At 39.4% G+C, this 19,893-nt stretch overlaps 1 protein-coding gene and 2 long non-coding RNA genes across 10 annotated transcripts in view; 2 read left to right on the top strand and 1 right to left on the bottom strand.

Annotated features, from left to right (window-relative positions):
• The window catches only part of MRPL39 (mitochondrial ribosomal protein L39), a 196,336-nt gene extending 184,637 nt beyond the window's left edge, over positions 1-11,699 (bottom strand). For all 8 annotated transcript variants that reach the window (XM_032277127.1, XM_032277124.1, XM_032277126.1 and 5 more), the window contains exons 1-6: positions 11,564-11,699; positions 10,638-10,844; positions 8,237-8,376; positions 6,656-6,755; positions 5,017-5,084; positions 2,183-2,295 (exon numbers count right to left, since the gene is read on the bottom strand). In XM_032277127.1, the coding sequence (XP_032133018.1) occupies positions 2,183-2,295; positions 5,017-5,084; positions 6,656-6,755; positions 8,237-8,376; positions 10,638-10,844; positions 11,564-11,636 (701 nt within the window). In that variant the 5' untranslated portion in view covers positions 11,637-11,699. The remainder of the gene's footprint in view (positions 1-2,182; positions 2,296-5,016; positions 5,085-6,655; positions 6,756-8,236; positions 8,377-10,637; positions 10,845-11,563) is intronic.
• An 11-nt stretch (positions 11,700-11,710) lies between these two features.
• LOC116550938 lies at positions 11,711-17,969 on the top strand. Its single transcript, XR_004268629.1, has 2 exons — positions 11,711-12,112; positions 17,717-17,969. It is a non-coding gene; the product is annotated as an uncharacterized LOC116550938 (long non-coding RNA).
• LOC116550935 lies at positions 13,546-17,200 on the top strand. The gene is made up of 3 exons (XR_004268627.1): positions 13,546-13,588; positions 16,465-16,646; positions 17,095-17,200. It is a non-coding gene; the product is annotated as an uncharacterized LOC116550935 (long non-coding RNA).
• Positions 17,970-19,893: the final 1,924 nt, after the last annotated feature.

Below are 19,893 nucleotides of genomic sequence, written 5' to 3'. Positions count from 1 at the left end.
CCAACCAAACTTGTTCTTCCTTCTGAATTTCCTATCTTAGTATCATACCACCAAACACCCAGATGTCCATGTGAAAAGCATGGGATACTTCCTTAATTCCTTTCTCCCACCACATCCCCTACATTCAATTCATTATCAAATTGTCAATTTTACTTCCCAGTGTCTCTCAAATCTACCCCATTCTGTAAGTTTAGCCAAAGGCACAGATGAAACTGCACAGCCCAGGTTCAAACCATGACTTTACCACATACTATTGAGAGCTTTATCTGTTTACCCAGGGTGCTAAACAAGTAATACATATACGTGTGCACACATGTGTATGCACAATGCGGCAAAGTTGGGGAACACTGGTTTATGCAAAAACATCCACTGACTGCTATAGTGCCCCATGCATTAATAAGGGGACCAATTAATTCCCTTGAATACTTGTCCCTCCTAACCCACCTCCAAGAGATGCTCCTGTCCTCTGTGAGTCAAACCCACAAAAAGGTCTCACCCTTACCCCTGCAGCAGAAAGGCTCAATCATTGACCCACCTTCAATGATCCAACCATTCTGTCCTATCAAACTTCCTCCAAAATTATCCCCTTCCTCCTACCACACACTCAACCAAGTTAAAAAGTCCCAGAAGCCCCTACCAGTCCTTGACAGTTAGATAGAGGAATGGAAAATCTCAATGTATACTGAATGGAAGTCAACAGTACACTGTCCAGTAAGGTAGCTACGGTGCCCTTAAATGTGATTAGTACTAGTTAAAATGTGCCTTAAGTGTAAAACACATACAAGGTTCTGAAGATTTCAGTGAAATAGAACATAAAATAACATCAATATTTTAATAATTATACTGAAATAACATTGTAGATGTATCATTTAAATAAAAACATTACAATTAACTTCACCTTTTCTTTTGACTTTTTTTCAATGTAACTACTAGAAAATTTCAAATTATACAGACATCTCATATTATATTTCTTTTGGGTAGAACGTGCCTAGACTTTTGGCACAGAGAGTGATTTGATGTGTTTGGATTGTTCAAAGAATTTTCTTGTAGAATCAATGCTATAAATGGTGGTTTGGTTCTACAATACTATCTGTACTTAGTTAAAACAGTACATTATAATTGATTTCTAAGTCCACTGATTCCAGGACATGCTAAAAATGTTTCAGGAAAAAGTGTTTTATAGGCAAATACATTTGGGAAATTTTCAGTGTCCACTTTGGGAGACCCTTGAGTGCACTGGGTAAAATTTTTCAAGCCACCGTTCTTCAAACTCAGCTTAACACAGTACATGGTTTCAGCATGTCAATCAACATCTTATGGAAGAATATTATGAGACAGATTGCTCTGAGAAATGCCAAGCGATACAGTATGTGTCAAAAAGACACTCGTAACTAAACCAACATATTATGACAAACTATCCCTATGAGAATTTGTAATTCAACTTCTATATACCTAAAGAAATTCTAATCTGTAACTTTTAACAATTTGTAGGTGCGTATTTTGGTTTCAGACTCTAGTACCTGTTAGCTTTCTTTTTTTTTTACAGCACAGATTTCTCTTTCTAATTAGTTCTAATATTCTATTAGACTAATACTAAAATTTAGTTTATTTTAACTGGTAGTAGAAGGTGAACTGAAAGTTTTCTGAGTGAAAACTGAGAAGGCAGACAGGAATTAAAATGTTGGAAAATCCATCAAATGAATAATTCACATGCAGAAGACTAAGACTGGCTGTGTAAACATTTTACTTCAGCTGTTAGCCCCCTTCCAAACTGCTTGCATTTTCAATCTCACCAATGCCATTTTAAGTGTGGTGGGGTAGGAGAGAAGTGCTGCCAAATACACAAAATTATATAGTGGCTTAAATACGTTATCACTTCACCATAGAAAGAAAAAAAGGAAACATACCACTATGTTGATATAATGAGAAAGGCTGGTCCAAGAACAAAGAAGTAAAACAAAGTGAGAAAATTATCAAGGGAGGTGGGGAACATTATTCTCGGCGAAATAAATGAGATCAACAAAAATAAATAAACTTCCTACTGCAGAAAGAGAGGTCTTGGAGTGGAAAACAATACACTGTCATGTGTATATCAAATATAAAAATTCTTAAGACCTGAATTTTCTTCATTACATATAATACTGGGAGAGTTAGCCTTAATTTAAAGAAAGCCTACACTTACTTGTTGTGTTGAAATATTTCCAATGCTACTTTTGCGTCAACTTCCAGAGTTTCAAATGGAAGATCTTTATAAATTAAAACATGAGCGTCCTTTGTGAAGGATCGTAAGTTCTCCTTAAAAATGAAAGTAATAACCTTTAGAAACAATTTACTGAAAAGCATTTCTCCATAAGCCAGTTAAGACAAAACCCTATGCTTAGTACTGCAAATCCAACTAAAATAAAAGACAAAATCAAATTTGTTAGGACAGAAAGTTATTAATTTGCAACAACTGAAGTTTTGGACCATAAACTAAAAAACTTTTTATTTACCTGTATTTAAGGTGTCAGCCTGCATGAATATTATTAAAGATAAACCTATAAAGAAATTTTATCCAAATTATATTATAATTTCATCTAAATTATATAACCTTAAAATGTTTATTAAAGCTATGATGCAGCAAGTAAAAATGCCAATAAACAACTAGCAAGGCATAAAAATGTATTTACACTATGAATAAAACTAAGTTTATTAAATGCATAGGGAAAAAATTGTTTTCATAATTCAGAAAGTTTCGCTAGAAATGTAACATCATCACCGACCACGTACAAAGTATAGCATATGTCCAGTATCAAAAGTTTCTGCTTAATAAAAATGTCAATTTTACACAATTAAAATGATTAATACATATTAACAATGTTTATAAGATTTTTAATACAAATTCTAATTGAGCTTTCATGCTATAAATCATTAATAATACAGAAAAGACCAAGTACTATTACACAAATAATTTTTATAATAAAATTATTTCCATAAAAATCCTATTAGACTTTTTTATATGAAATAACTTCTCTATAAAGAATAATTTACTATATAAAAAAATCCACATTCATGGTTTAACACAACAATTTCTTCAATGTAATTCTCCCCTACTTTCTTTAAGCTGTCTACTCAACCCAACTCCATGCAGTCTGCAATCAGCTGACATATTTCTTTTATAAGGTTTTATCTTTTAAAAAAGAAAAACGCAAAAGCCAGGCACAATGGCATACACCTGCAGCCCCAGCTAATAGAAAGGCTGAGGCAGGATTGCTTGGGCCCAGAAGTTCAAGGCCGGCCTGGGTAACACAGTGAGACCACCATCTATTAAAAAAAAAAAAAAGAAAGAAAGAACGAAACAAAGAAAAAGACAGTTACATTTTTTCATAGATAAGGAAAATTAAAGCTTGACCTCATTAGTTTTTACCTAACTCCCCTCAAGTAAAGAAAATCTTCAATTTGGAGACATAGTTGAAAAGGAAGAAGCTTCACTGACAGGGGCCCAGAGGTCATGAAGAAACAGTTTGAATCCCTTCCCTCCCCCTGCCCATCCTCTTCTCTCTCTCGCTTCCCTCTCCCTTTTTCTCATTCTTTCTTGATTCCCTCTTCTCTCTATTTCAATATGTAATATGGGCAGAATTATACAAAAAGTAATTTCCAAGGCCAAATGTAAAGCTGGATCTGCCCTGACTCCAAAATCCTGGCTTTTAAGAACTACTACAGTATTTCACTAAATCTTTTTTTTTTTTTTTTTTTTTTTTTGAGACGGAGTTTCGCTATTGTTAACCAAGCTGGAGTGCAATGGCGCGATCTTGGCTCACCGCAACCTCCGCCTCCTGAGTTCAGGCAATTCTCCTGCCTCAGCCTCCTGAGTAGCTGGGATTATAGGCACGTACCACCATGCGCAGCTAATGTTTTGTATTTTTAGTAGAGACGGGGTTTCACCATGTTGACCAGGATGGTCTCGATCTCTTGACCTCGTGATCCACCCGCCTTGGCCTCCCAAAGTGCTGGGATTACAGGCATGAGCCACCATGCCCGGCTTCACTAAATCTAAGATGTATCACTAAGGGGGAAAAAAAAAACTACAAATTTTAATTGCAAGATACCATCTACTATAAGGTTCATCTATTTTCAGAGATATTAAGTGTAAAATGAATGTACACAGTGGAATTGATAAAATGATGTGCTACACTGCTTCCCCTTTTCAGATCTCCAGATTCCCATTATGTAGGACATATAGCCTTGTTTAATTAAGAATTAGGTATCTGCCTATTTTCCCCAATCAGAACTGCATCTCCAGGCTTGATCTTTGATAACCATCAGCACCCCTTACCTACTGAGCACCTGATCTATACCGTCCTTGTTAGGCCCTGTTGCTACCCAAGTCCCAAACCAACAAGGACCATCCTCATTACCAAGGCAGAGCATTCACAAAGAGCTCAGTTTGTTAATATTTGGTTTGTTGATGCTTGGGTTAGCTTTGTCAAAGTCTGACTGTTTAATTCACCCAGCTCTCAATGTGACCCTTGTATATACAGGGATCTCACAGTATGCAACAAGTTAAAATGGCTTAGGGAAGTGGTTTTCAAATTGTGATCCAGCGATACAAACAGGTAGGGCTCCAAGCCCCCCATATCAGTCAAGATAGTTAAGTTTTTATATTTTCTATTCTGGGCCTCTTGAAAACCACTACCTTAAAACCACTTAGAAGGCACATCAAGAAAAGGTAAAAGAGGACATAAAGTTTCAAGACAACTGACCATGTTGATGTAAATACTCTCATTCATATACCTGTCTTAAATATGCTGAAAAAGCAACAACACTGATAGATAAACAGACAGACAGGCAGACAGATAGACAGATAGATAGCAGACAGACAGACAGTAGATAGATAATAAATAGGTTTTTTTAAATGTCCTCAATGTACAGTACCATTCAACAATACTAACATAGGAATCACTCTAACAAAGGTAGAGACTCTAAAATTAATACTCCAGAAGATCTAAAATTAATATTCCAGAAGAACATACTTACTTTTGTTGGTATCCACTCATGAAGTCTGCTATCCAAAACTACGTCATAACAGAAGGCACCAGAAATTACTGTAAATCCAACCAAAATAAAAAACAAAGTCAAACCTGCCCTAACAGAAAGTTACTAATTTGCAACGACTGAATATTTAGACCACAGAGTGAAGGATTAGCACTCTCTCCTAAGACTACAAATTACAAAATCGTTGCCATTATTCCAGCGGCTTGCCAGAGCTTTATCAAATTTCCCTTAGCCAAAAGATTGTTAACCCCAAATCACTAATATTGTTTAAACAGTGAAGTTTTATTCAAAAATGCTATTACCATATAGATTTCACACAGTTACCAGACATAAAAATTCCAGAAGGCGAAGGCAGGTGAATTATCTGAAGTCAGGAATTCAAGATCAGCCTGGCCAACACAGTAAAACCCTGTCTCTACTAAAAATACAAAAATTAGCCGGGTATGGTGGCAGGAGCCTGTAATTCCAGTTACTCGGGAGCCTGAGGCAGGAGAATCACTTGAACCTGGAAGGCACAGGTTGCAGTGAGCGGAGATCACGCCACTGCACTCCAGCCTTAGTGACAGAATGAGACTCCATCTCAAAAAAAAAAAAAAAAAAATCCCAAAGAACAAGATATTTAGGAAGTAGATAGGTAACTATCTGCTTCCTATCTACTAGAAGGATAGGAAATGCTAAATGTCTTTTATATCCCCTAAATATCTTATTTCTGGTGTTTTGTTCTTAGAATCATTCCTTGATTTTCTTTCAAATATTTTAGGTATACCTACTTGTTTAAAAAAAAAATTATATGGCCAGGCATGGTGGCTCATGCCTGTAATCCCAGCACTTTGGGAGACCAAGGTGGGCGGATCACAAGTTCAGGAGATCAAGACCAGCCTGGACAACCTGGTGAAACCCCGCCTCTACTAAAAATACACAAATTAGCCAGACATGGTGGCGGGAGTCTGTAACCCCGCCTCTACTAAAAATACACAAATTAGCCAGACATGGTGGCGGGAGTCTGTAATCCCAGCTACTCAGGAGGCTGAGCAGAAGAATCACTTGAACCCGGGAAGCAGAGCTTGCAGTGAGCCGAGCTCATGTCACTGCACTCCAGCCTGGGTGACAGAGCGAGACTCCATCTCAAGAAAAAAAAAAATTATACATGTGCTCCTACCATACTCACTATTACAAAATCCTAGTTTTAGCAAAATTACAGAGTCTACACCCTTTCACCTGGCCAACATGGTGTCTCTCTCCAGAGTCATGGTCATGTCTGGTGAAACCACCTAAGCACAGCTCTTTCCAGCAATCTACTTACACTCACATTTTCTCCTCCTCTACACACCCCATTTGGAAATATATGCTTAAAATTGTGAAAAATAAACAAACACTGAGATCATGGAATTCCATGAAATTCAAATTCAAGACAAACAATTCCTAGTAATTCTATGATGTTAATTATTAACCTGCAAAGGCTACTTCATATTTCATCATATTAAGATGGATTTTGTTACCCATGATAAATGAAACATATGTATAATGGTAATTTTTATTAGACAAAATTAGAACTAAACCAAAATAGGTACCAAAATATTTAAGGATCATAAAAAAACATATATTTATATGTGTACATTACCAGGAACTTCTGGAGCTCTGACCAAATTGACCATATATTCATCTTTGAATGCCCTCTCTATCACACAGCCCATCATCATAGCACAAGAACGCCAATAAGCCTAGAAAAAATATATACATATATAAAATATATATATAAACACACTGAGATTCACTGAAGTTTCAACAATATTAAATTTTAAGTGAACTTCTGACTTAGAAACTATATCCCATATATCTCTGTTCACATAATATAGCAACAGTTACCGTCAGGCCATGACATTACCTTTACCGAGCAAAAATCAGGAAAGAATGAAGCATCAACTTCAGGTTCTTAGCACTGTTTCTGTGCAAGATATCAAACACTATAATAGTTATCAATCAATAGATAGTTTCAGTATCTGAAAGTATTTATTTTTAACCCAGAATAAAGTTAACTTGTTAACAAACTTATGCTAGAGTAAAATAAATATATTAATTATGTAACTGTTCATACCATTTATAAATATGGAGAAAAAAACTCAACTTTTATGAATTATTTGTGACTCTTATCCTATACCTAACATCATAACACATCGTTCAGATCACTCATATTTATAGCAGAGCAGTAGCAACTGGGCTTTCATTTTACCAGTACCTTTTGATCCATGGACATGCCTGGGATGGTATCAAATCAATGACCAGATCAGAGTCACAAGGAGAAACCTGCACTGTACCTGTCCATTGTGGTCCCCTTTTGCTGACACTACTCTGAGCACTTAAATTTCAGAGGCTCTTCTTCACATCTGAGAACTACAAAAGCGGAGTCACTTCACTGTGTGTGGCAGAGACTGCTCTATTATATACGCTATGCAACCACATTACACTAAAAATAACTACAAACCAAGGCCTTGAAGGCAAGTAGCAAAATGTACTTCTTCATCTATCCTACTTAAATGTCTTTAAATGTCTGTTGAACTCCGGTCAGAATGCCTAAGTTCAAATCTGGGTTCCACTAGTGCCTAAATCAGTAACCTTGGTCAAGCTGTTGAACTTCTCTTTATCTCTGTTTATCAGGAAAATGGTGAGAATAGCATGAACTTTGTGGAGTTAGTATGAAGGTTAGAGTCAATATCTGTAAATCACCCAGAACAGTGCCTGACACATAATACATACATACTCATTGTTGGCTATTACTGTCATTGCTATCATTTTCTTGTTCAACTATAACCGTAAAAAAACAACTTTTAAGTCCTAAAAAAAAAAGTAGGGGGTGAGTAAGCAGAAAGAATTAAAAAGTTATTGAAACCATCTAGATAAGATGGTTAAAGGTTGAATTCAAGTAATAGCAGTGGAAATGGAATCACCCACAATATACAAGGTGATTAATGAATGTCAGTTAAACAAAGATATGAATATAAAAGACATATCATACCAAAAATACAGAGAAATGGATGCCACTGGTATTTTCTCAACTACAAAAGTACCTAATCTAACAAGTAAAACATTGACTAAAGAATACAATACAACATTTGAACTTGGCTATATTTTTACACGTTACACTCCATAGAAAACAGGTCTTAATAAAAAGGGAAACAGAAAAAGAATTTAAAGACAGAAATACCTTATTCACTTCTCCTGGATCACGATCTTTGAAAGTAAGAAACTGAATTTCACAGGACTTTGTTAAAGGCTTATACATGCCCCACGGCTGTCCATCCACTAGAGCCAGAATGGACTTCCTGCAGTACCACTCGCTTAGGTCTAGAAATTTAAAACAGACTGATTATCTAACAAAATACAGAGAGAAAGTTACATGTTTAAGTGCTACATTTAGAAATAAAATAATGGGAAGGCAAGATTCTGCAGGCTGTCCTTTTTAGAGAAACAAAGCATATTACATCTATTACCAATAAAAAAAAAATAATGCCCTACAAAAATTAGCCAGGTGTGGGGGCACAAGCCAGGAATTTCAGCTACTTGGGAGGCTGAGACAGGAGAAGCACTTGAACCCAGGGGGCAGAGGTTGCAGTGAGCCGAGATCACGCCACTGCACTCTAGCCTAGGTGACAGACCAAGACTCCATCTTAAAAATTAATTAATTAATTAATTAAATAATACCCAATATACTCAAAAGTCTTGTTGGTTATTAACAAAATTACCCAAACCATTTACAAAACTCATTAAGGCTACGTCTAGTTTGAAATTAATTTGTCAATTATTAATGAAACAATTTTCCCAGAGTTACACTTGAATATTCAGAGAGCAGCATCATGGATATATTTGGATAGATACACACACAACTCAAAAGAAAAGGGAAATATATTAACTCAAACCTGCAAAAATCAGTTCTAGATTGGTTTTGGGTCTTGCTCCCAGACCATCTTTTATTTCCATGATATAGACTCTTGACGTTAAATGCCGTAGTTACCATTTTTTAATAATTAATATGAATTCCCCTATAAGCCAATCAGTTTCATCATCCCAGAATGCAATATCAACTGTGATTAGAGGTTCTGAAATTACACAGCTACTCATAAAAGTAATCAAACTACAGGTTCTAAATTATCAACCAGTACCTAAGTCCTATAAAGACAGGGATCACGTCTATTTTTGCTCACTCATCAGTATATCCAGAGTGTAGCACCAGGTCTGGAATATAGCTGGTATTCAATAAAAGTTTACTGAATGACTGCAAGAATGAATGACAAGAAAGTCTCAGGGCAGGAGTCATGCTGAGGATGCTTCAGAAGCTTCATCACTACATGTGATGTGTATAAAGCTCCTTAAGGGCCTGAGTTCTGTCTCATCCTCCTCTGTAATCCTAATGCCTATCATATGGCAGAGGTTCCAGAAACACTTGAAAACCAAATGAGTAAATATGTATACGTAGTAATTCAAGTGCCAGTGTGAAGGAGGACTGAGTGTACTCTCTTTAGGCCAGTTTAAGCTGATCACTAAAGCTGTTAACTAAAGTTTTTAATTACTTAAATGGAATTATTACTGAGTTTTCCAAAAGTTTAAACCCGGCAGCTACTCATGCCTGTATCTATTTGGGGGCTTCTTTAATTTCAATATTACCAGTTCTATCAAAGGTACTATCAAAACGTTTTGATCAAAAATAAAATACAGAGGTCTTTATTTCCTTCATTTCCACACCAAATCACACATGGGGCACAGCTGTCTCTTTAAAATATAAATATTTTTACCCCCATCACACGGATTCCATTCACATTTCCACTCACACATTTACACATGTACATATAAATGTAAACAAAATTACACACAGAGAGAGACAAATGGAAAGCAGATGATAGATATAAATTAGGCTATGCGACAAAGAGGAGAGAAAGAAAAACAGCAAAAAAAGCTGGTCACCTGGGGACATGGCAATCCTTTATACCAAAATCCCTTCTTGAGACCTGCATGGTGACTGCTCCTACCACATCACAGCCCTAGCTAAAAGGAGCAAGCAAATCTCAGCTACTTGAGAGGCTGAAGCAGGAGGATGGCTTGAGGTCAGAAGTTCAAGACCAGCCTGGGCACCATAGCCACCCTGTCTCTCAAAAAATAAAAATAAACTGGCCAGGTGTGGTGGTGGGTGCCTACAGTCCCAGCTACTTCGTAAGTTGAGGCTAGGAGTTTCAGTGAACTATGATAGTACCACTACACTCCACCCTTGGCAACAGAGACAGAACCCCATCTCTAAAATTAAATTAAAGGAGAAAGCACACTAGTAACAATAAACTCAGGTCTGGCCACCTTTTGCCAGAAAATAACCTAGTACCCTAAACAAAGCCAGAGGCAAACATTCCACAGGCAGGACAATCTGTGCACTACAGTGCCAACCTTGGAATACTCGTAGTACCCTCCGGAGCTAAAGGGACAGTGAACAGACAGTAAGGTGCCAGATAAAGAACCTCTGGGAAGTCCAGGGAGTAATTACAACATCCTGTCTCCTGCACCAGTACTTCCACACAGCTCAAGTAAAAGGGTCCAAACTGTAGCCTGATTCTGTTACTTACGCATGGCACAACTGTAGGGAGTTGAAATGTTTTTATTCATCATGAAGATAGTACCAGGGTCAGTTTTCCCAACATGTTTAACTTCTATCTTCTCAGTTCGGGGAGTTAATGATAACTGCCTGGCTTTCTCCTTATTAAAGAGATCATTCCGCATTTCTGTCAATTCTGTCGGTGACAGCTGAGAAGCTGGCGATGTTGCTATAAATCCTGTGGAAAAGTTACAATAAATATGAAGACTGAAAAAATGATTAACATACTGCCAAAACTGTGCTCAGAGGTAAACTTAAGCCGATTTGTAATATTAGCAAGTACCAGCAGAAGAAACAGAACTGGCCTAGATAAGTGCCTCTACTTTTAAATTTGGCTCTTTCACATCAGATCCCTATTTCCCACCAATTTCCTCTGTCGTGTTTCCAATCAGTGCTTTACAGTAAGGGGCAAAAAGTAACCAGGAAACAGAGTCAAAACTGGACTAGAGTCATTGGGAAGGTGAGCAAAGTGGTCGGTTTGAAAGGGTCTTCAAGGAAGACAAGAAAAGTTCAGGAGACTAAAGGTCCCACAGCAAAACTATCAATATCCCGAATGAGAAAAGCTGAGTTTACTTTCCAAAGGCCAAAATCAGGGAACCTGCCAAGGCAAGTACGAGTATTCCTTGGGAAGACATGGGCAGACGTGCACGGAACGTGCGCTGCTTCCCAGAGGCGGGCCAAGCTCCTCTCGCGGCCAGGCCGCGACCCCTGCCCTCGTTCCTGCCCTCCTCTGGCCTCTCGCTCCCAGGCTGTGCAAGGGCGACCGCCGCCGCGGGACTGAGAAACCCTCCTCCTTCCCCTGCCCAGGGAGACCTCCCAGGACCCGCCTCAGGCCCAATTTGGACAGACACAACTTTCTAGGCCTCGCTCCCCGTCCCCACGGCCTCTGAAACTCACTCCGGCTGACCCCGCCACCGGGTGCGACCCGCAAAAGCCGCAGCGCCGGGACCCCCATTGCCAACGCCTCCATAGCAGTGGTGAGAACCGTCGCGCGCAGGTCCTTTGCCGCCGTCCTCCCCCGGAAACCGAGCGTGCACTAGGAGTTCCGCAGGACAGTTCTGTTCCGGACCCAGAGCTCAGACTGCGCGCCGCCACCCGGGGGCGTCAGGCCTCGCTGGGGATTCAGTGGCTGAAACCCCGAAACTCCGAGCCGGGACGCCTACCTGTGCGCGATACCTGGGCGCGGTGAGCGACCCAGAGGTACAGGGCCCCCAGGGCGGCCGGCCTGCCTACCACCCACCGCTTGGGCTCTGCAGGGAAACAGAGTCCCACAGGCGCCGTCGCCCTCTGCCCTCCACGGGTTCGATCCCGACCACTCGGGTGAAGCGCTTGCTTCCCTAAAAGAATACACGGATGTCTAGGGGGAGAAATGGGGAAAGGCGTCTTCTATTTCGTCAGCGAGGACAACTTCTAGCGCATGGCTTAACTTTCAGTTGCGCCGGGTAGGTTCTTATTTCGGCTGGAGTGGGTCTGCGCCCTGGCTCTCCACTTAGCCATGGTAATAGAGGCCTGGAAACATGTCCCGTTGACTTTGGAGGGGACGTTGTAATCCGTAAGAACTCTTTACAAATTATCCAGTTTAGTTTACATAGTACAGGGTGTACAGGAGAAGGCATCCCAGGGCAGAATTTGTCTCTAGTCCACTGATGTATCCCAAGAGTCCGGAACAGAGCACAGCGTACAGTCAGCACTCAACAGATGTTTCTTGAATGAATGAATGAATGAATGAGTGCCCTTGCAGGCAAACCTCAGCATATTGTCTAATTCCTCTGTCGTACCAGGACGTGACTGTTATTTGAAGTAAGCACTCCGTAGATACAGGATGAAAATATTTTCATTCACAGTTCAATTCTGTGGCTTTACTTAAGGGTGTAGGTTTACGAATTCAGCCTTCCCCCCCACTCTGTCCTTTGCCTTGCAATTGGGATGCCATGCCACCAGATGGAAGTGCCGCCTAAGGTACAAATATGACCCTGCGCCACGATAGACTGACGATCTCCTTGGCCCAAATTTTACACTCACAACCACTGCGCCAGGAAAGTGTATCTTCGCTTTTTAAAATGGGAAATGTAAGTGACGGAGCTTGAATTTACACCCAGTCTACATTTTACCAGGCTACAATTCATTTAACATCCTAATTCAAACCACGACATGTACATATACATATAGTGTTAGGGAGAGGGTGTATCTTTTGCTTTCTCGAATTTGGATAGGATTCCCATGAAAGCTGTCTGTTTCATCGGCCTTTTAAAGCCTGTACCCATTTAACCCCATCCAGAAACACTCTACTATCCATTTAACCCCATCTAGAAACACTCTAGTGCCCTTAGAAAATCTTAGAGCCACTTTTTTTTTCTTTTTTTCTTTTTTTTTGAGGGGGGTGGTGGACTCTTGCTCTGTCTCCCAGTCTGGACTGCAGTGGTGCCATGCTGGCTCACTGCAACCTCTGTCTCCCAGATTCAAGCGATTCTCCTGCCTCAGCCTCCCAAATAGCTGGGACTACAGGTGCCCATCAATACACCCAGCTAATTTTTATATTTTTAGTAGAGACAGGGTTTCACCACATTGGTCAGGCTGGTCTAGAACTCCTGACCTGGTGATAGGCCTGCCTCAGCCTCCCAAAGTGCTGGGATTACAGGCGTGAGCCACCATACCCAGCCCTAGAGCCACATTTAAGCAAAGCCTCTGAATGTAAACTTAAGCAAGTCTGATCATAAATGCATTGGAGGCAGGTAGTTGGAGTTCACCAGAAATTAACCTAGTTGAAAGGTTGTCACTAGTGATAATGGCCAAAAAATACTATGTGCCAATCATAGGGCTGTGTTTATTAATTTTCACAACCTTCCTGAGCAATTGGCATAATGATCTTTATTTTCCAGGAAAAGAAATTCAAGTTTGAAGAACTTGAGAGACATACCCAAGGTTAATCTTTGGCTAAGAATTCCCCCAAAATATTTTCTTACTCTGAATCCCCTCTCTTGCCTTCTTGTCAACTGGCTTCCCAAATCTTAGTCTCACTCTGTCAATGTCTCTGCCAAATAAAAAGAATCAAGTCTGTAACAGCAAATATCTAAGATAAGCCTGGATCTAATGATAAAATACAGACAAACAGAAACATGTTTAAAAGGACACAGGACCAAGCTTGAAGGGGCTCCTGTTGCCCAAATTTGGGAGAGTTTGCATAACTAAAAGAATAATGCTGAACTATTATAACATGTATACTAAAATTTGTGAATCTGTAATGATACTCAAGAATAAATGAGTATGGAGAGAGTGGAGGGAGTTTTCTGTACGAAAGAATACCAGATAATAAAAGTAGTAGAAAAAATAGAATGAGGAAAATCACCATTCTGGGTCTACCAATGTAATCAATCATTGGTACAGGAAGGGATCATCAATAGATGCTAAAACCAAGAGAAAGTTTGTTGGGGATCAATATATTCACATAGTCTCTAAGTATCACCTCACAAATTACTGACAAAATACAAATGGATAAATGAAACTTTTCAATGGAGAAATCTGTTGGATATCATCTTCAAGTGGTTAAACTTATCATCACCCAAAATGAGACAATCTGACATTAATTGTGCTTCTTCATTGTGACATAAACAATACAATCTATAGTATTCCTTTTTTTTTTTTTTTTTTTTTTTTTTTTTTTTTTTTTTTTTTTTTTTTGAGACGGAGTTTCGCTCTTGTTACCCAGGCTGGAGTGCAATGGTGCGATCTCGGCTCACCGCAACCTCCGCCTCCCAGGTTCAGGCAATTCTCCTGCCCCAGCCTCCTGAGTCGCTGGGATTACAGGCACGCACCACCATGCCCAGCTAATTTTTTGTATTTTTAGTAGAGACGGGGTTTCACCATGTTGACCAGGATGGTCTCAATCTCTTGACCTCGTGATCCACCCGCCTCGGCCTCCCACAGTGCTGGGATTACAGGCTTGAGCCACCGCGCCCGGCCCAATCTATAGTATTCCTAACATAAATATTTAACCTGCATCTACAGAAGTATGAGGAAATCAAGTATATCCAAAAAGGGATATCTTCTACAAAACAACTGACCTAAACTCTTCAAAAATGTAAGTTTTATGGAAGACGAACCCAAAAAAGTCAAGAAACTGTTCTAAATTAAAGGGGACTAAAGAGATACACATTTATTAGCAGTGCATGATCCTCACTTGGATTTTGGATCAGGAAAAAAAATTACAAAGAATGACATTGTAACAGAGAAACTTGAACATGAACTGTACATTACATATTATATCCATGTTATATTTCTTGGATATGACAATAGTGTCATGGTCATATATGAAATAAACCTTGTTTAAGGATATATATATCTTGATATATATAATAAAATATTTAGGAACCAAATATCACTTTGCCTATAACTAACTCTCAAATGTTTCAGCAAAAATAGGGAGCTCTATATTGAGGTAGGGAACAAGACAAATTCAGCAAACGTGGCAAAAGTGGAGAATCTAAGTGAGAGTGTCAGTTGAACTGCTCCTTCAACTTTATTCTGAAATTTTTCAACATTAAAACTTTGGAGAATAATCTCAGTGGTTTTCAACCACGAAAGTTTATTTTGCTTGTGTTGGCTGTCAGTAATGGCAGCTACCAGCCAGCTGTGGCTCTGCAACGTTATTCCAGAATCCAGGCTGTAGAAGCAGCCTCTCCTTGGTCTTGTGCTTCTTGTGGCAGAGGGAAAAGAATGCAGTAACCACCTTGTGTACTGGCTTTTAAGAGCTTCTGTTCAGACTCACCTATGTCTCAGCCACATAGTCCCCAGACCCCAGCAAGTCCCATGGCCGAGACCAATGTCAATCAGGTAGGAGGTTTATGCCTCCTGCAGGGAGCCAGTAGATAAGGTTATATACTTCACATCCAAAGAGGAATGCAAATCGCTGGAATCAAGATTCCATAACAAGGCCAGGTTTCATGGCTCACTCCTATAATCCCAGCACTGTGGAGCGGCCGAAGTGAGCAGATCCCTTGAGCTCAGGAGATGGAGACCAGTCTGGAAAACATGGCAAAACCCTGTCTGTACAAAAAAAAATACACACAAAAAGAAATAAGCTGGGTGTGGTGGTACTCAGGAGGTTGAGGTGGGAGAATCACCTGAGCCCAGGAAGTCGAGGCTGCAGTGAGCCATGATTGCACCACTGCACTCCAGCCTGGATGACAGAGTGAGTGAGACCCTGTTTCAAAAGAAAAAAAAATCCAATAACACAGTAATTTTCCTAAGACCACAAAAATGATCTGGGGCTCAAACTCAGATCTGGCTTTCTCCAAACCCTATACTTTCTTTGTTCTCAAATTCATATGCTTTTAAATCCAAATACTTGATTTTACATTTCCAAATCATTATACATTTACTTGGTGGGAAGTTCTGTCTTCTAATTTAAAGATGCTTAATGAAAAGTTTCACTCAGTTCTTTTCTTGATTCACAAGTTCTTATCTTTCTCTTTTTTTTTTTTTTTTTGAGACGGAGTTTCCCTCTTGCTACCCGGGCTGGAGTGCAATGACGCGATCTCGGCTCACCGCAACCTCCGCCTCCTGGGTTCAGGCCATTCTCCTGCCTCAACCTCCTGAGTAGCTGGGATTACAGGCACGCGCCACTATACCCAGCTAATGCTTTTTGTATTTTTAGTAGGGACGGGGTTTCACCATGTTGACCAGGATGGTCTCAATCTCTTGACCTCGTGATCCACCCGCCTTGGCCTCCCAAAGTGCTGGGATTACAGGCTTGAGCCATCGCGCCCGGCCTCACAAGTTCTTACTAAAACCCCACACAGGATACCACTGTTGAGAGTTCCCAATGCTCCCTCCTAGCAGCTACCCTATCATATATCCTTAGGCTCCTCCGACTGACCCAACATGCAAGATATCAATCATATGGTTCTGTGCCTGGCAAAGCTGTACTTTTAATCAGTTTATGTTAGTCCTGGTACTCTGAAGAACAGATACCAAGACAAAGGTAAGTGTGCAAGGAATTTGTTAGGAGAAATGCTTGTGAGGCAAAGGGGGAAGGTGACCGACCGGTTAAGGCTGACCCCATGTGAAGAAGAGAAGGAAGGAAACTGAATGAATGAATTCTTGACCACCAGTACAGTCTAATTAAGTCTCAGCAAGATCATCAGGTGAATCCCCAAAGCCAACGTGGGCATGCCTCAGTGTCCCCACTATGCTCAATCTTTGGCTGAGAGCAGCCCCTGGGAAGCAGGAAGCATGTTTGCCTCAAAGCAAGCATGTTAATATTTCAGAGCTCAGCAGCTGGGGCCCTGGGTCAGTTAAACTGCCTGTAATTGAAGGTCTATGAAGCATATAAACAAAGTTGTATTTCAGGAATCAAATAATTGCAGAATCATTTGTCAGGCATTTTACATGGCTGCATAATAAAAACACATTTGTATCAATTATATCAGGGCTCAACACCCTCTACTTCCACCTGAGAACAGACAAATTGCTGTGAGATAACAAGAGATGAACAGGCAGGTACAACCCATGGCTTTTTTTTTCTCTTGGTGTGTGATGTCATGAGGCTAAGTGGTATCTTTATTTCAACATTGTTCCTTATCAACTCCTTTGTGAGCTAAGGAGGCAATGGAGTGTATGTGTGTGTGTGGTGTGTGTACATGTGTGTTCAGGGTGGTGGAGAGGAGGTTCTGGAAAAATGAAGGGCAGATGAATACAAAGATAAATACATAGTCCACTCCTTCAGCTGTCATTTATCATTTCTCCTCAAACCTTCTTTCTTATCAGATATTTCCTAATAGTAAGGGAAGAACCAAGATGACAGATCACAGATAGACTTTCTTGTACAAAATCTTTTTCTTTCATTCACAGAAACTATAATGTATGTACATATATATGTATATATATGAATTGTGTTAAGAAAATAATTTTTACATTTTCAACCCTCATTAATAAGTACCAAGTAATATTTATTTAAAATGCTGATGATGCGGTGAGCATTGAAAATTATTAATATCACAACTCGAAGGGATAGTACAGATCATAATTCCACTCCTTTTTTTTAAGAGATAGAGTAGATGAATCACAGAAAGGCTAGTATTTGGCTCAAGGTCATACAAAATGCCAATATAGCATCTGGGATCACTGGAAACACCGGGGAATGCAGAAAATGCCAGGACTCCTGAAACTGGCATGTGTCCCTTAAAACACGTGAATTATTCCACCCTGCAGCAGCCACACCAAATCCTTCATTCCATAGCTTTGAGGATACTGCGAGAATTCAGCTCCCATTCTTAGAAATTCAAAGATGTACTAATCCCTCAAACACGTTAATATGGATTTTCTTTGATGAAAAGGAACCAATTTTACACAAAAAAGTTTACAAAAGTAAACTTTTTCCTCAGTCCCTCATCCTATTTCAGAGCAAGAAAACCTATTAGACTAATAGCAAGCTCATTTTTAGTCTTTTAGGAGGGGGCTTATTGTTCCTTGGAAGTAGAGTTTGAGTTGATTAAGGTAACGCTCCTTTGCTGAAACAAGACATTTTCCTTCAGAACCCCTTCCCCTTAATTATACGTATTTTTTTTTCTGTTCCTTCATTCTTGTTTTAAATTCTCAACCTGGCCTGCCTTATTCCTCTTCCCTTAGCTTTGACATTTGCCTGCCTTCCTTCCCCTCCCCACAATCCAATCTTGACCTGTCCTGGGAAGAAGACACAGATGAGTCCTGATCACCCAAAAGCCACCTACAGCCACTGACTAACTCCTGAAATGTAGTATCATGAGAGGGAAAAAGCTAGGTTCGTTCCCAGCTCTTTCCTTTGTAGCCCTATAACCTAAATCAAGTTGAATTGTAATCTACTTATCCATACTCTCTCTCGCTCTCTCGCCCTCTCTCTCTTTGATATACACTTAAGATATTTAAAATATTTTGCTGCAGTGAGCATCTGTCTATGTAATATCTGTGCATTGGTGTATTTCTTCAGAAAACGTTCCTAGCAATGGAACTGCTTGGTCAAGTTTACATGCATATGGCATTTTGATAGAGACTGCCGAAGTGTCCATCAAAGCCATTACCACACAAGACATAGCAGAAATATGTTTCTTTTAGATAACAGTTGTGAATGTTATCCTGGTGGTAAAAGGCAACACTTTCATGCATCTTTGCATGTGTGACTGAAGTCGAGAGTCACACCCTCTAATCTTCTGCCTTTTCTGTTTCATATTCAAGGTTTGATCAAACTTGGCCTGGCACTTACCTACTGGGGTCATCACAGAAGATACAAACCCAGAGCCCATAATTTCAACTGCTTGTCAATCTCTCATCCATTACCTTTTCCAACACAAATGCATATCTTTAATCAGAATGAGTTGATCTAGCTGGACCTTTCTTAGTACTTTCCTCTTGATTCCCTCTCTCCTAATTGTTTTTACATTTTTTATTGTTGTTTTACATTGGACAAACAACATAGTCTCCCTGTCAAAACTGAAACATTAAGAATATTTGGGGAGTAAAGCATAAAAGTCTTCCTTCTTAATCTTTTTGTACTAGCTATACATCTATAGCTATATCTCAGATATGATTTTGTAATCCATTATTTAATATCTAACTGTTCCATACTGATGTTATTTGAGTTGCTCAAATAAATCCATAAGTAGAAGTGGTAAGGCAATGAAATATAAGGACAAGAAGAATAAAGAAAAAGTAACTCCCTGAACAATTCTCTCTGTGACAACTGTGGGAGTATTTTGATAACTGTTGGCAACAGGACACTGCATGTGACGTGGGGAAGGAAATCTTGGCATTCAAACAAGCAAATGGTTTGGCGACAGTTTATTAAATTTCTGCCATGCTTGCAAATGCCAGTAGCAATTTCTCAGACTGCAGAATTGCTACACGTGAGAGGTTTGAAAATGTTTCACAATCATCATCAAATAATGCATCCTTCAAAATTAAAAATTATGTGAACTCTTTGAATAATCATCACTTCTAAAACAAATGTTCTACTGGAGTTTATGTATTCCACTTGTACATTTTGAATGCTTCTCTGCCATAGAATGAGGAAAGCAAAGCATCCAGATAAAATTATATGTAATTCAGTCTTACCAGGATTTCTATCAGACTATTAAATCTTCTTCGGGCAAAAATAGTCCTCGTTATTAAATCTTCTTCAGGCAAAAATAGTCCTCGCTTCTTCTTATATTTATAGCTATAAATGCGTACCTTTTAAAAGACTTTAACATTACACT

This window comes from Sapajus apella, unplaced genomic scaffold (genome assembly GCF_009761245.1).
Source record: "Sapajus apella isolate SASKATOON/1434 unplaced genomic scaffold, GSC_monkey_1.0 scaffold8, whole genome shotgun sequence".
Lineage (NCBI taxonomy): Eukaryota > Metazoa > Chordata > Mammalia > Primates > Cebidae > Sapajus > Sapajus apella.
This window is presented reverse-complemented; position numbering and strand designations above follow the sequence as displayed.